This window comes from Labrus mixtus, chromosome 13, assembly GCF_963584025.1.
Source record: "Labrus mixtus chromosome 13, fLabMix1.1, whole genome shotgun sequence".
Classification (NCBI taxonomy): Eukaryota; Metazoa; Chordata; class Actinopteri; order Labriformes; family Labridae; genus Labrus; species Labrus mixtus.
Window position 1 is genome coordinate 9,563,613 of NC_083624.1, and position 16,279 is coordinate 9,579,891.

Consider the following 16,279-nt stretch of genomic DNA (forward strand, 5'->3'; position numbering starts at 1 on the left):
TAAGAGTGATGGAATCCTCCTCTCCTCCTGCTTACCCTCCTCCCCAATTCAAACAAACATAACTTTACGCTCCGTTCAAATGCAAACAGGCATCTCAATCTTACCCCCCCCCCACTCCATGCATCTGAAGCCTATGTGTGTGTGTGTGTGTGTGAGAGTACGTGTGTGTGTGTGTGTGTGTGTGTGTGTGTGTGTGCAGTGCTGAGACTTGTGTTTGCATGACAGAGAGGGATCATCTATGTTTGTGTGTGTGTGTGTGTGTGTGTGTGTGCGTGTGCATGAGTATGTGTGGTTTTTAGACAATGATGATGTAATAGTCCTGAAAACGAGAGTCACACTACCTCTCCACTCAAGTGGCACAAGCAGTCATTCATCAGTCCTCCTGCTGCCCCCAACAGGCTGCAGAGGTCATTACACTAACAGCACACGGAAGAGCAGAGCAGACCAACACTGTGTTAAAGGGGAAAGTAAAAGAGTTCAAGTTGTGTTTATCCTGAGGATGGTGTTAAAAAGAAAAAGCACATTTTGCCGTGAAATTCTGAAGGGTTCATCCTCTGAGGAGGAGAGATTAATGTTGAACAAGAAAAATAAAACTGGCAGAAGAAGATCAAGATAAAAAAGCAACAACAAACCTGAATCCATGCACAGCCTGAAACAAATAAATCAATGTTTGACAAGCACTGAACGAGCCCATGAGCCAGCTGTGGTGATCACACACAGAGATAACAGCAAGATAACTTGTCTGATATTTACATGAAATCATCTCTGAAAGGCTCCAACAGCACAAACAGGACCCAGAGGTTAAGAAGGTCAAAACGGAATTAGCTGAGGTGACACCCAGCAGACAGCTAGCAGCTCCCACCTGTCACTCAAAGAGGCCACGCCCCCTAATTCTACATCACTTTAAGCTTTAATGTTAACAGGTGGGTTGTAGAAAGATTCAGACTGTACCAGGATGTAAACATGTTTATTTCTGCTGTAAAGATGGACATTTTTAACATGAGGCTCGAGGGGAGACAGCCTCTAGTGGACACTCCAGGAACTGCAGGATTTGGGACTCAATTTAATTTTTCAACTCTGGGTGTTGCTGTCTGGCTTGTTATGACATATTTCATATGCTGCTCACTGATTGGTCACATCGAGTTAAAACGTAATTTCTGTGACCATAATTGGGTTAGTTTGGACGTCACGCTCAACTAGTCAAAACAAACCGTACGTCTCCATGGTAACCAAACACTGACACACCTTCAATTGCCAACCAACCTCGTCCACACGTAGAGTTTAGGGTGGACTTTACACCTCCAGACTTCTGATTTCACAGGTTCATTAGGACTCTTCTTCGGGCTTTGACTCTGCATTAGTGATGCTCATTTACATTTTCATTCCAAAAAATCAATCAATAAACAAACAAACAAACAAACAAACATGTTCCTGGTGGAATCAATAAACAGGTGAGGTGTCACCTTCTTCATCGGGTGGTTAATAATCTACTGCTCCATGGAGAAAGGTTCAGCTCTTCCAGTTTTCATCTGTTCACCTCCCTGACTTTTTTTATTCGGTTGTAAAAGAATAAGATTTATGAAAAACAACAACGGAGCCGAGTTTCCTTTGAACGTAAACCATTTATGACTTTTCTTTAAAGCCATTTTTTCTTTGTAGTCATTTTTGACTCACAGTCAGGGGAGGTCACAGAACATCAAACACAAGTGTTGTTGCCATGGTTACCTGCATCCATATAGGAGAGCTTTGTTTTTGTTTTCTGTTCCTTCATCTTCACAGCTTCAGTCCGTTAAACTATTGATTTACGAGCGGCTTATCATCCTTACTCCAACCCTGCTGCTCGATGAAAAATAACTCAAAATACACACAAACAGAAAATGAAAGGAAAATATGAACAACAGTTTGGTTTTTGTATCATTTATACAAAAGGTTGGATAAAAGATGAAAGACCTTTCTCCTTCCTAGCTTCACCCATCACCTCTCGTCTGTTTCTTAGCCTCAGTCATCGTATCAAACAGTACAGCGACGGGCTAATGGCTGCTTTATAGCTGAAGGCTGCTGTGTGAACTTCTCGCAAGATGAACTTGACCCTTTTCCAAAGTTACATAGCGCAGTGAACAGGCGATCAGGGCGCTCTGTGAAAATGAGAGACGCCATTGTCCCTGTTGAATGTTATTGTCCGATTAGATCGACCTTTGAAACTTGTATTCTGAGGTGGAAAGTTATATGTTGGTGCTAAAGACGCCCCATCCCGCACAAGGAGAAGCCCCTTTGACTTCTCCTGAAAGAAACTGCTGAACTGATGTGCCCAACAGAGTTGATTTGCTTAAGTTGCATCTGTGCCATCAAAAGCTCGATAAGGCCTCTTGAACAGTAGGTTACAGAGATGCTCAGTGTAAAAAGTCGCTCCCTAGCGCCTCCACAGGAGAGCTGTAGCCACTGTCTTTATCCCACATCCACACCAAAGGTGGACATAGAAACTATTGGAGGACTAGAAGTTTAAATCTTTCAAAAGAACTATTATTAAGTTGTTGTTCCCAGGGAAGGGTTGCACAGTGATGCAGAGGGGTAAGCACAGTGGGGAGGCTTCTGGTTGGACAAGGGGTTTCTGACTTCAAGTCTGAAGACATGCTCGTTAGGTTAACTGGTGAGTCTAAATTGCCCAGAGGTTTGAGTGTGAGCGTGAACATTTGTCTGTCTCTATAAGTGTAACACTGTGTCTCGCCTCGCCCAATGACAGCTGGGATCGGCTCCAGCCCCCGCCACCCTGAACAGAATAAGCGGTTTAGATAATAGGGGGGTGGATGGATGGATGGATTCCCAGGGAGTTGGTCAACTTGCAGAGAGTCAAATTTGAAGGTTGCATGATGCAGTTCTTCCTGCGAAAAATTGGTTTGTTAGTTTGTTTCAGTCTGATGGCACCTCACTCTGTAGTTTTTGCAGACAATCTAAATGGATGTCTGTTTAAGTGTTGATGTGTATAGAGAGGTGTATACCACTGTTTTACAAGTTTACTGATCCTTTGCACAAGAATCTCTCTTGAGGGATAAATACTTTTCTGTCATTTAAAATTCAAGCTAAATATCAGAATCCAGTTTGTCACCTAGACACTCAGTAATGTCTGCAGGTGCATTATTAAAAGCTCGCTCGGCAGCTGAATAACTTTGTGAGACAGAAAAGGAAATGTTTTGTAGAAACGTTCTGTCCACAGGTCTTTAGATAAAAAGAGTCTGAGAGATGTTTTTCCAATTTTAGATTACAGAAGAAAATCCTGTAACTTCAGGAACAGGAATCCACTCTTATCTTAGATTCATTCTCTCTCGCTCTAAATCCGCCCGCTTGGAGGATTACAGCCTCTGTAGCACTAACCACTTTTCCACAAGTGCCCCCTGCATGTACTCAACTTTAAGCACATTGATTGACAGCTGTTACACGTCAGAAGAGATCTAAAGATGCTCTGTTTTTTTAGAAGGTTACAACAGGTGATAAAATAAAGGACAGTGGGATAAGTCTGCAAAACAATCTTCTGCAAATAATGGAAAGGTGAGAAAGTAAGGACAGCTATCCACTAAAATATCTCTGTGGGAAGGTTTTAGTACACCTTCAGGAACATCTTTCATTTCATTTTCCAAATTAACTGATTATCGGTTCCGAGCAGCCTCAAGTCGGGAACAATCTGCGATTTCATGGAAGGAGGAATCAGACCTAAAAACGTCTTCATTATCCCACAGTCTGAGTCGGGCTTAAATTACACAAAAACATGTTTTTTTTGTTATTTGACTCTGCAGACGTTTGTTGTGCATTTTTTAAATTGGATTCATTCCTCTTCTTTGAACCAGTGTTGTAAAACAGATGTAGTCTTTTTTAAAGCTTTGGTACTTTTGGATACTATCGATCATTAAAATAACAGAGATTGTATCATTTCACAACATGTGGTATCGAGAAGTATAGAAGTATCAAACATTTTGACAACCTAAATCCCCCTCTGATCTCTGCAGAAGCTACAGGCTGTCTCATTGCATCAAAAAGACCCGACACATCCACGTCACCCCGATTCACACTCCATCTGTCTGACAGGTGGAGCTGCAGTGAGGAGTGTTAGAAACAGTTACGCTGCTGAATGCTACATTCACTCCTCTCTCTCACCTGTACTCCTCCACACTACACCTCCCCGAGAGTAACCCCGTCTTCTCTTCACATGCAGTGAGCTGATAAAAGACCCCAAACACGAGAGCCACTGACTGAGAGTCTTACATGTCAGAGTGATGGTACAGTAGATGAGAAGATGCAGTCGCAGAATGCCAATCACTGGAGGTGGCAGCTTCATGTTTCTTAAATACTTGTCATTCAAATATTTCAGCAATCTTTGTAAGCCGTGCAGAGCTGTCAATCACACAGAATAGATTTTTTTTTTTCATGAGTCAAATGTGTCCAATTAACATGTAAACAACTGTTGTGTATGAAGATGCTGCACAACAGACTTTTATTGTACAGGAGGCGGCTGTGGCTCAGTTGGTAGAGTCGGTCGTCTCTCAACCCGAAGGTCTGATGTGTCCTTTGGGCAAGACACTTCACCCCGAGTTGCTCCCGCTGCTTCGTCATCGGTGTGTGAATGTGAGTGAGTGGATTAGTTAATACTGATGTCTCTTTACACAGCAGCCTCTACCATCAGTGTGCGCATGTGTGGGTAGGAGTAGTCATGTTTTACAATCGTTGATACTTCAGAACATGTTTTAAAACGACACAATCTCTGATATCGTAATGATCGATAGTATCGTAAAGTAGAGAGGGAGAGAAATGAGTCCATCAAACACTGCAGGAAAACTCGGACACACTCTCAACATAACATTTGCAACGTGAGCAGCGGTTTGCTGCAATTTTTGTTCATTATAAAGAAAAGAGAACAATAATCCTTTGCACATCCATTTCATAACTATAGATATCAAATATAGAGCAATGCGTCCATCAAAAACTGAAAGGTTAACTCCTGTCTAGCTTGAAAACAAACATTTAGTGACAACGTTTCAGTCCTAGACCTTCATCAGGCAAACAGTTCGCTGAAATAGACATGACATCTTAAATAGGAAGTGGCTAAAAGCCTGACACCAATCCTCATCATGATGTCGGCTCTGAATCAACAAACAAATAAACAAACAAACAGCTTCTTGTTTCAGAGCACACACATCAAACCAGCTACCAAAAGAGGAAATTCTAATCTCCAGTTCAGGGGACACTAAAGGTCCCAAACAGTAAATTATGATCCAAACACAAAATCGGAAACGTTGCGGTAGATCTAAAATTTAAAAAAATGCTAGTAGACTAATCAATTTGAATCACTGAATCACGGCATCTCAACAGAAATATGAGAAGTGTTTACCATGTCTTGGAGCTCTTGACACTGCAGTTATTAGTATGTCCGAGGACACGCCTCCTGATGCTGCACCTGTTCCTGATTGGACGCTGCGGCCGACTCACTGCTTTGATTGGCTGTAGAGAGTCCCCTGAATTAGAAAGAAAGAAAACAAAAAGTTTTTGACCATGTAAACATTTCAGCTATTGAAGGTTTAAAGTGTCTCTTTGATGAAATGACTGTACAGTTAGAATGGAAATGAACATCAACAAAGGTGATGATTGTGTACTTTAGAGGTCACAGGTATAACGAGTCGTGTCACTGGTGAGAATGATCCCTCCTCATTGTACTCCTCCCTCGCTCCACTGTCTAATTTTCCACACAAAACTGACCTCAGCTCGTAATTTCCCCGAGACGTCAGACCTAAAAATAGACAAAGCACCCAAAATAAATGGAGCTAAAATTAAAAAGGATCCACAGCTGCAACAGAGCAGCGAACAGGAAGCTTTGTGCTTTCATGTGACGTTTGAGTTACTTTACTTTTCATTTTACTCCTCTGACCTTTGATATTTAGAGGGACATTCAGAAATTGAATGATGTTTTTTGCATTGCGTCTTTGTTTGAGAAGATGTCTAACACTGTCTGTTCGTGTTTCTGACACTGGTATGAAGAGGGGTCCTTACAGAATATCTGCAGAGCTCTCAGAGAGAATTAAAAAAAAAATCACAGAAATAAAAATCAAAGACAAAAGGATAAATTACAAAGGAAAATAAAGAAGATTAAATGTGTAAATGTCTCCCTCTGCTGGTTAGATCAGCTCTGAAAACCTCAACATCAACATCATTTTTTTTTTTTTTTTAATAAAGATCATAAAAGACTAAAAGAAAGCCAACAAAGAAAGAGACCAAAACAGGGAGAGGTAGTGCTTTTCATGCACATATCCTATGAAGAGTCTCCCTTTACAAAAAAATAAATGTCAAAACATTACAAACTTAAAAAAAAAACGATATGTAACTATGGCCCGTTTTCCGAGTCTTCCCAATCTCTTCAAACGCTATATGTCACCCGCCAGTAACCTACTCAAGAAGAAGCAGTAGAAGAAGAAGAAGAGAAGCACGCTCCACCAATCGCATCAACGCATAGGAAAACGTTGCCCTGGCAATCCACCAGTTTTTAACGGCTGCTCCTTGAACAAGCCAATCACAGACGCGCTTTAGGGAACTGGGCGTGACGTCATCGTCGAAACGAAATTTAAACGACAGAGAGAGAAAACGCTCGGTGGAGATTCCTGTTTATCGGAAGTGGTAAGAAGATTTTGTATTTTCTTACCTTGAAAATTGTCATTTTTACTTTGCTTTTACTTTGGAAGTGAAGTATCAAAGTAGGCTATGCGATAAATGCCAACTTGAGCTCGTTTTATTTTTGTGTACGTAAATAGTAACGTGTTCGTTTAGGTTAATTTATGGTAAGCTTCGTTTGTTAGCCGACACCATACCACAACAAGCATAACTATGATAATCTTAAAGCAAATATATTTAAGCAAATGTGACTACATTCCTACAAAGAAGACATTTTAACGTCACATGAGCTGTTAAAGTGAAGTCAAATCTGTTCGTTAGCATTAGCGTACGTCGCCTAGTGTTTCGGTTGAACGAGTGACCGTGTTATCTGGTGACTTTCAGCCGAATGCGCCTGTGGTTGTAGTATCTTGTGACACGTTTAAGAAACGGGAAAAGTCCTGTTTTTCTTTTTTCGTGATAACCACGTCAAAGTTTTTAATGGGAAAACTATACAAACAGACATTTTCGAGGACACTCCGTTTTCAGGAGCTGTTTCTAAGTACCCCATCAAAAGACGCATTGGGCTGAAAGCCACCATCTAGCACGGTCACTCTACAAACGGGAACACCTAGCCCTCTTTTTGACTCAACTGTTACTAGTTCACAGGGTAATGTCAGCCCTTCACTGTTAGACACTTCACGAACTTTGATTTGTCCTGATGAACAGGTGGTGTGTGCAGACCTGAATAAAATGGCGCAGTTTGGTTTTGAGAACGACATCCACAGCATCCTGAAGCTGGACATGCCCATCACAAACGCTCCCATGGCGAGGTGGCAGAGGAAGGCCAGCTCCTCCAGCAGCAGCTCCGTCCTGGGCGGTTTATCACCGGGAAAATCCATTAACACGTCCCAGAGCGTGTCAAAAACGCCGAGCAAAACACCAGGTAACGTGTGAAACCCACCCGAATTTATTTATTTGTGTGTTATTTAACTTGATCACATTGGTGCTGTAACATTTAAACGTGTAAGTCCCAGCTGAATTAAAAAACAGGTAGCACTTCTGCTTGGTTAAAAAGAGTATTGCAATAATGTAATGTGTATTTTTGTCTGTGTATCAAGTTTTGATTGTATAGCTATATCCCTACTCTATGGTTTGTCTTTGTGGGTGTAACTAGATAATTTGAGGTTAATTTTTGGTTGTCAAACAGGTAAAAGTAAAAAGCAAACACCCTCCAAGATGGGAGGTGACCGCTTCATCCCTACCAGAAACAGCAAACAGATGGACGTGGCGAGTTTTCTGCTTACTAAGGAGAACGAGCCTGTGGACGCCAACAGCGCATCAGGAACAGCAGTGAGTTATTCCTAAAAAAAATCTGACAATGATCAATACTTTTCGATAGCACGTGTGCCACCTGAGGTTTTTTTCTTATTTTAAACAAAACCGGCTGTAAGAGAAAGAGAGGGAGAACTGTCTTAAGTTGCTCAAATACTGTGGCAACATATTTGCGAAGTCTGCAGGATATATTTTAATGACTCATTGGTTCTGTTTTCAAAGGAAAGCCAGAAGGCGTGGTCGAAGTCACTGAATGGATTCAACATGGAGGACGCAAAAATCCTGCACCTTGGGGGGAAGCCGCTGAATGCTCCCGAGGGTGAGTGTGTTTGTATGCCAAGCTAGAGTCTTGAACAAATATAGAAAGTGAGGATTTGTTTTTAATTCCTGAGAATTCTTTCATCTAATTTACAGGCTATCAGAACAACCTGAAAGTTCTCTACAGTCAGGGTACGACTCCTGCTTCTGTGAAAAAGACAAGATATATTTCTTCAACACCAGACAGAATCCTGGACGCCCCTGAGCTTCGAAACGATTTCTGTAAGTCTTCATCTTATAGAGAAGTTTTTAAAGTTTGATTCGAGAGAGGTGGTTTCACATTCCCCTCCTGAAAGAGGGCGAGTCGGCACAATTTAAAAATAATTTGTCATTTGGAGATTCACTTTGCTATGGTTACAGCCTGTCGTTCTGTTGCTCCTGTGTTTATCCGTACACTTCCAGCTAACTTGAGTATGATCCTTTCTTTTCCAGATTTGAATCTGTTTGACTGGAGCAGTAGAAATACTCTGGCCGTGGCTCTTCATAACAGTGTGTACCTGTGGGACGCCTCTCAGGGTGACATCACTCTGCTCATGAAGTTGGAGAGCGAGGAGGACTACATCTGCTCTCTGTCCTGGACCAAAGAGGGGAGCTACCTCGCCATCGGAACCAGCGACTGCAACGTTCAGGTCAGTGTGACGCCAGGGCCTGTCTGAAACCATCAAAGTCCCACAACAACTATTGGCTTGTCTTTAGACCCTTTAAAATGGTCTGCTGAGGACTGTTGGTCAGAGTAGCCAGAACAGCTTTTAGCTTGACTGCTTTTTTTCACAACAGGATGTAGAAAGATACTGTGATTGAAACCCAGCACTTGACAAGGACAACTTTTCAGTTTGCAGCCTCCCTGATGCCAAAGATGTTTGGATAAACAATACTTTTTCAATGTTGTGACTAAATTTGGCTCAAGTGTTTTTATAAAATGGCTTAGCAGATAATTTGGCTCCATGAATCCTAGCAGACGAACTGAGCAGCTTAGCTCCCAGCTTCTTCTTTTTGGCCGGCTTCTTCGCTAAGTCTACATCCTTTGAATCAGATGAGATGAACACAGCAAGAGCAAATGCCTTAATTTTAAAGGACACATCTGCCCTTTGTTTGTAATGGGACCACAATTGTCATGATACCAAAATGTTAAACAAAGATATGATTCTGGTTTTAAAAAAAATGATATTGACACCCGTTCTGATATGAAGGAAACAAAAATTGATGCCCTAGATGCTGAATTTTGGGAAATATCTTAATATAAAAAGCTGCAGGAAAACTACACATTGTTTGTGTGGATTCATTCCTCTCCTACACACCTGTCTTATGAATTAAGTATTCCACTTCTTTGTTATTAGAAACCAGTTAACAGCGCTGTAAGGTATACAGTACAAATGTAATTCTTGCAGCTTTTTGAGACTCCAAAAGGCGCAAAAAGTCAGTATGTTTCGAGCTGAACGACCTCTGCTGTCTCTTTCTCTCACCACAAGTTTGGGTTAAAAATAGGACTAATGGTTGATAGTTTTGAAAAGTACCAAAGCCACAGAGTAACAGATTATATTGTTTTAAACAAACAATATCATTATGTATGAAATTATCCAAAAATTTCACAACCGTTTTTGTCTCGTCAGCTGTGGGATGTCGACCTTCAGAAGCGTTTACGCAGCATGACGAGCCACACCTCCCGAGTGGGAAGTCTGAGCTGGAACGAGCACGTTCTCTCCAGGTAAAGTCCTCTTCGTGTCTGATACAAAAACACTCACACACGCCTGCGTATTTGTGTGACTGGAAGTTAACGCTTCTCTCCTCGCAGTGGCTCCAGATCCGGACACATCCACCATCACGACGTGCGGGTGGCGGAGCATCACATCGGCACGCTCACCGGTCACTCTCAGGAGGTGTGCGGGCTGACGTGGTCGCCTGATGGTCGATACCTGGCCAGCGGAGGAAACGACAACCAGGTGTGTGTGTGGCCACGCGTGCAGGAGGGCGGGAACCCCAGCCAACCGGTGCGCTGCTGGAGTGAACACCAAGGAGCTGTTAAGGTGAGTGATGTCATGCCAGAAGCTGTTCTATTCTTCCAGATGATTCTGCTTCTTGAACACACCTCACACGTTCTTCCTAAGAAGGTTTCAAATCTGAAATCACGTTTTAATATCTCATTATTATTATTCTAGGCTTTGGCATGGTGTTCATGGCAACCAAATATCCTGGCATCAGGAGGCGGGACCAGTGACCGCCACATTAAGATCTGGAACGTAAACAGCGGCTCCTGCATCAGCTCACTGGACACGCAGTCGCAGGTAACTACAATGTTTAATGTCTAATTTTACAAAGATTTGTCTGTTTTCTCCAAATAATTCATGGCTCATAGTATATCTAGGTGTAAATATCACCTCATGAATACTTTTAATGAACTTCTGAAAACCCCTCATACTTTAAATCAATCTTAGTGTGAACATGAAATCAACTCAGAGTAGCAACGTGCTCAAACTAGGCTCAATATTGGAGATGCTTTTGAAAAATGGAGAGAGGTTAGAACACAGAAAGGTTTACAGACCGATGCAGAGCTGGATAAACACTGAAGCTTCAGTGTCCACCACATGGCAACCTGCGTGAGCATCGACTCTAAAGAGGAGGGGGTGGGGGGAGACAGCCCTCATGTTTTTAATTTGGACTGCAGTACCCATTTTAAACACTAGGTGTCAGAGTTACATATTGTTCACTTAAACTATTTTAATGATAGAATTTAAGTCAAAGGCCACAGTGGGGCCCACACTGACCCACCATCCAAACTTGTGTTCTATTAAAAATGTGACAGAGCCATTATTCTCCTTAATGAAGTACAATGGAATTAAGCCGACGGCCTGCCCAAGTACTGGCCAGCCAACAGTGGCTAAACTAGATTTTCCTGGGATTAGAGAGGCCACTGTGTATGAATTTGAAGGTCTTATACGGCTAATATCAGCGCTCTCTGCTTCCTCAATCAAACACTTCTCAGGTTGTTCTGGAGCTACAGTGAGAGATGTACTGACTCAGAAAGCTTTCTTCTTTCTGTGGAGTCAGGCTAGCAGTGCCTGCAAGTACCAGGACGCATTGCAGCCTCATTCTTGCCCAGTGCTCAAATAAATACATCTCAATAACAAGTCATAAAAGAACTTTCAATAGTTACATGACGTCCTCTGCTTTTATATTTGATGCATTTTCTGTGTCGTAGGTTAGGAGTGAGTTTGTAATTTAAGCGGACGGAGACAAGAAAACGTTTTATCAGCTGTAACGACCATAGGGTTTTTTTTGTTTTGTTTCTCTCTCAGACTCTACCACTGACAGAGATTAGCTCTGAAAACAGCAAACAAACTCTTTAAACCTTCAAAACTATCTTGTTGGTAATAAGTGTGAAATGTGGGACTTTAAAAATGGTTGATTTGAGCAGTTTGAGACGGCACAGATCTTTGCCTAAATCACTCGCATCTTTGCTTTTAGATCTCGTCACTGGTTTTTGCTCCAAACTACAAAGAGCTGGTCTCCGCTCACGGCTACGCTCACAACAACGTCGTCATCTGGAAGTATCCGTCGCTCACCAAGGTCGCAGAGCTCAACGGTATAGTACTTCATTTGTTTTGTCTGTATCAACATCCAGTGGTATTTATGAAGGCTATTCTAAAAGTGAAACTGCTTCCTGTTTAAGGCCACGAGGATAGAGTTCTGAGTCTGACTATGAGCCCCGACTGCTCTACGATCGCGACCGTCGCAGGTGACGAGACGATCCGTCTGTGGAAGTGCTTCGAGGTGGATCCCGTGAAGAAGAAGGCCAAAGAGAGGATGCTCAAACCCACCAGCAGCGTCATCCATCAGTCTATCAGATAACTGTTTATCCCGTCTTCACTTTGAGGACCATTTTATCCATGAACTCTGTTCCAATCATTGAATGAGCTTTGTGCAAATGTTTTGTAATAATCTTCAATAAAGTTAAAGTTTTAACATGGTATGCTGTTGTAGAGCTCAGTTCAAACCTTTTAATATTTATCTCAATGAGTGATCTGTTCTCAAGACAGCCAAACCACAGTAGTTTTATCTTTACTTTGACCATAGTTAAGTCTGAAACTGGTTTTGTGTTCCATTAAAATCCTTTTTGACTCAAACATCGGTGTCATCCAAAAGTAGTCATTTCTTTTCTGCGTTTGGACAAAAGATTACATTACAGAGCATTGGGACAAAAGGACATGTTGATTTCCTCTCCTTTGGTTTTTTAAAATTAATTTGTGATCATTTGCACAAACTACACTTTGGGAGAGAGGACAGTGCACACAAGGGGTGTTGTATACTGCCCTACAAAGGCAAAAGGCAGTAACTTCAATTTTTTCAAAAATGACTTTTTGTCATTTTTGGAACATTACAGATGTGCTTTATCATGTGGACAGATATCTTGAGTCAATTGTGCTGTTCTTTTGAGAAAATAGTAGTTTGTATTTGCCTTAACTTCCAAAAGCCCTCGAGAAACCAATGCAGAGTCCAGTAACTTCACTTATAAGGGTCTTTGCTTTTGTATTGCAGCATTCAGGAATGCTCAAACTGAGTTAAGGTCTTCTGCCTTTGTTTTGCTGCGGATCAAAGTGAAGTTACTGTTTTACTGCAGTGGAGTTGCTTTAATATCTGTCATCAAGCACTTCTGACACACACAGTAGCTTGACTAAAGTGTAGTAAAGAAATAGTGTTGGTTGTGTTATTTTAACCATGCAACTAAGTGAAATACAATATCAAATGGAAGTTACTGCCTTTTGCCTTGGCACGAGCCTGTATTATTGTACAGGCAATGCAAAGGCAGAGTACATTAACTGTTAATGTTAATGTTTGATATTTTTATGAACATTAATAACCTGATTAAAAAGAAAGAATTGCCACATTTCCAATATTCTGCCTGCAACTCATTTGGCTGGACAACAAAAAGACTTTAAAGTCATTTTTCTCAGTTCTACACTCTGGCGAGTTAAGGTCTTTTGCCTTTGTAGGGCAGTATAGCCTAGCGGTTATGTCGCGCACATCATGTACAGAGGCTGTAGAATATAGACCCTTTGCTGCAAGACATCCCTTACCCTCCCCTCCCGACATTTCCCGTCTCTCGTCAGCTGTCCCATCTGATAAAAGCAACAATGGAACTTAAAAATATAACTTAAAGTCAACACAAGGGGGGGGGCAAGTAGAAACCTTCATTATCTAAATGTCATTGCTGTTAAAATGGATTCCGGAAATATATGGCTGATTATTTTATTTAAACTCATATCTCACACTCCTGAAATTCTTCAACCACGCAGATGTATTTTAAGGTCAATTCGTGGAGTTTTCACACCGTCATTAGGGACAAATAGAACAAAGAGGTGGAACAATACAAACATGTTTGAAACGATTTTTCACATCCTTTTTCTCCAGGCACACATTCATCACCCACCTTTGGATCCCGACCATAGTATTATAAATATTAATGTTTGAAGCCTGAGTGACGTCACCCATCTGTTCCTGCAGGGGGCTCCGGAGACTCATCGGCAGCAGCCACCATGTTGGAAATCCTGTCTCAGCCTAACTTTAAGTCAACTGAACGATAGGCTGAGATCTGGAGCTGAGGTGGGTTATAAGACTCTTGGCGAACCCTTACATCATGCCCACCTGTCAATCATGTCAGCTACAAGCCTAACTATGGATAACATGTATTGTTCTCGAAGTCAAAACTGAGCTGTTTTAAAAAAAAATCCCCCCCCCCGTACAATGTGTGCCCATGATGACAATAACTAATCAGACCTATTTGTATTTTTGTACCAGGCTGTAAACATGTTTCTTAATGCTGTAAAAACGTATTTTTGGTCTGTCAGGTGTATGTGACTTCGGGTGTTTCCGGAGCCAGCCTCTAGTGGACACTCGACAAACTGCAGGATTTTGCACTTCCACATTGGCTTAAATTTACAACACCAGAGGTTACCGCTGGGTCCCGACCCACCAGTTAAGAACCGCTGCTCTTTAATAACAAAAACCTTTATTTAAGATTTTATAGGACTCATTTCTTGATAAACATAAAGCCCCTCTTCATCACCCTCTTTTTGTCAACCGAGGCACTCCTTAAAAAAGGATTCCTCCCAGAAACACACACATACACATTTAATATTTGACCCTTAAAGGGATAAATACTCCACTTTCAAACACGCCTGTCTCACCAGATGTTTGTCCCTTCAGGACTAAAAGTGTGATGAGTTAATGAGGCAGGCCGTAAACTAGAGTGTGTGTTGATGTATGTCGTGTCACAGTCTGTGTGTGCACATATTGTCCCACAGAGCCGCTCTTGTGGTTGTAAATAAAACCTCATGGCAACAGCGGACTGTCTGATTGGTCAGCTGGCTAATTTACTGTTAATTGGTTCTTCATAATCAGCAGCAACACTTAAGAGATTATTAAAGATGACACGTGGGCGGCTGTAGAAGTGTGTGTGTGTGTGTGTGTGTGTACGTGTTTGTCTCAGTAATGTATTCAGGCCTTTGTCTGTCAAAAGGCTTTTGAGGAAACAAGTAGAACAACACGAGCGGAGCGGAGAGACTCGTTGTTATTATGAGACTTTCATCCGGCTGAATTTATAAAAACAGGACTGTTAACTCGACTACCGCTTAATGATAATTTTACATCTTTAAAAACAAATAATCTCTGAATAACACACACATAAAACGTGCATGCATTTACTCTAAGCTCGGCTTAAACAAGCAACATTCAGCACAAAAAGCAAAATACAGACAGTATAAATGATAAGACCTGAACAACAGTTTGTCACTGATTTGTTTGCAACCATCTTACAGTTTAGCAACCTTTTAAAGCGACCCTTTTTGTTTGGCAGAAGTTTGAAGAGACGGAGTGGTTAGCATGCAAAGATATCAAAGCTAGGTGTGAAGTGCAGACTGATTATTTCAAACATTATGTCACACAGCCAGAACGATTATTATTAGTCTGATATTTACATGAAAGAATCTCTAAAAAGCTCCAACAGCACAAACACGCCCCAGAGGTTAAAGGTCAGAGACTGAATTAGCTGAGGTGACACCTAGCAGACAGCTCCTACCTGTCACTCAAAGAGGCCACGCCCCCTAATTCTACATCACTTTAAGCCTTACTATAATGTAAACAGGTGGGTTGTATAAAAATTCAGTTGTCATGAAGAGAAAGCTCTGGAGACCAAAACTGTTTTTATACCAGGATGTAAACATCTTTATTTCAGCTGTAAAGTTGGACATTTTAACTATGGGGATTGACTCACTGCAGGAGACGGCCTCGAGTGGACACTAGAGGAACTGCAGTAAGTTTAAAATTAAATAGTTGAGCTAGATATTTTTTTTTCCCATTATCTGGACTTATCCCAGGATAACAACACTGGTTTTGCAAAGTTATCTTGAGATCTCAAATCAACTGTAATGTACTCGTTATTATGAGAAAGCCGAGTCCAATAAAATGAATAGATGTATGTCCACTTAGGGTTTCCGTAAAATATAATATTCCATGGGCAAACAATGAATAACAAGGAAGTGACTGATGATGAAATCCTGCTCAAACAGTAAGCTGTTACAGTCTAAAAGTTTCAAGATAAACAATGGTGAAAGAAAAGGTCCTGACCTGTCACAGTCTTTACAGGAGACTCCCCACATGGCGTGATGGTCACCACTGCCATCTTCCCGTCCAGAGCCGAGCAGAAGGAGCCCATCGTCAGCAGGGGGAGGAGGAGGAGGAGAAGGAGGAGGGGGCGGACTCCAAGCTGAAGGATGAATCTGTATAATTTTGTTCCTTTACATATTGGGGAGACATCTTCGTCATGCTGCCATCCAGACGCTGCTCAGACAGTCTGTCTCTGTGTGAGTCCTCTCTCTCTCCCCTCTCTCTCTCTCTCCCCCCTCTCTCTCTCCCCCTTCACTCTCCCTCACTCTCCCTCTCCCTCTCTCTCTCAGAGTGTGCAGAGGTCTCTAACACTTCAAACAGGGATTGTTCATTCAGGAAA

At 41.7% G+C, this 16,279-nt stretch overlaps 1 protein-coding gene across 1 annotated transcript; it reads left to right on the forward strand.

Moving 5' to 3' along the window:
* Positions 1-7,328: 7,328 nt before the first annotated feature.
* On the forward strand, positions 7,329-12,405 carry LOC132986887 (cell division cycle protein 20 homolog). Its single transcript, XM_061053565.1, has 10 exons — positions 7,329-7,573; positions 7,838-7,980; positions 8,185-8,281; positions 8,377-8,502; positions 8,713-8,909; positions 9,891-9,985; positions 10,073-10,304; positions 10,437-10,562; positions 11,743-11,860; positions 11,948-12,405. Exons 1-10 carry the CDS (start codon positions 7,381-7,383, stop codon positions 12,124-12,126), a joined length of 1,506 nt encoding a protein of 501 aa, XP_060909548.1. The 5' UTR covers positions 7,329-7,380; the 3' UTR covers positions 12,127-12,405.
* The last annotated feature ends 3,874 nt before the right edge of the window (positions 12,406-16,279 follow it).

Coding starts and splice junctions, on each gene's coding strand:
- LOC132986887 (XM_061053565.1), top strand. CDS start 7,381: ATGGCGCAGTTTGGTTTTGAGAACGACATCCACAGCATCCTGAAGCTG. Junction 7,574..7,837: donor AACGCCGAGCAAAACACCAG/GTAACGTGTGAA, acceptor GTTGTCAAACAG/GTAAAAGTAAAAAGCAAACA. Junction 8,910..9,890: donor CCAGCGACTGCAACGTTCAG/GTCAGTGTGACG, acceptor TTGTCTCGTCAG/CTGTGGGATGTCGACCTTCA.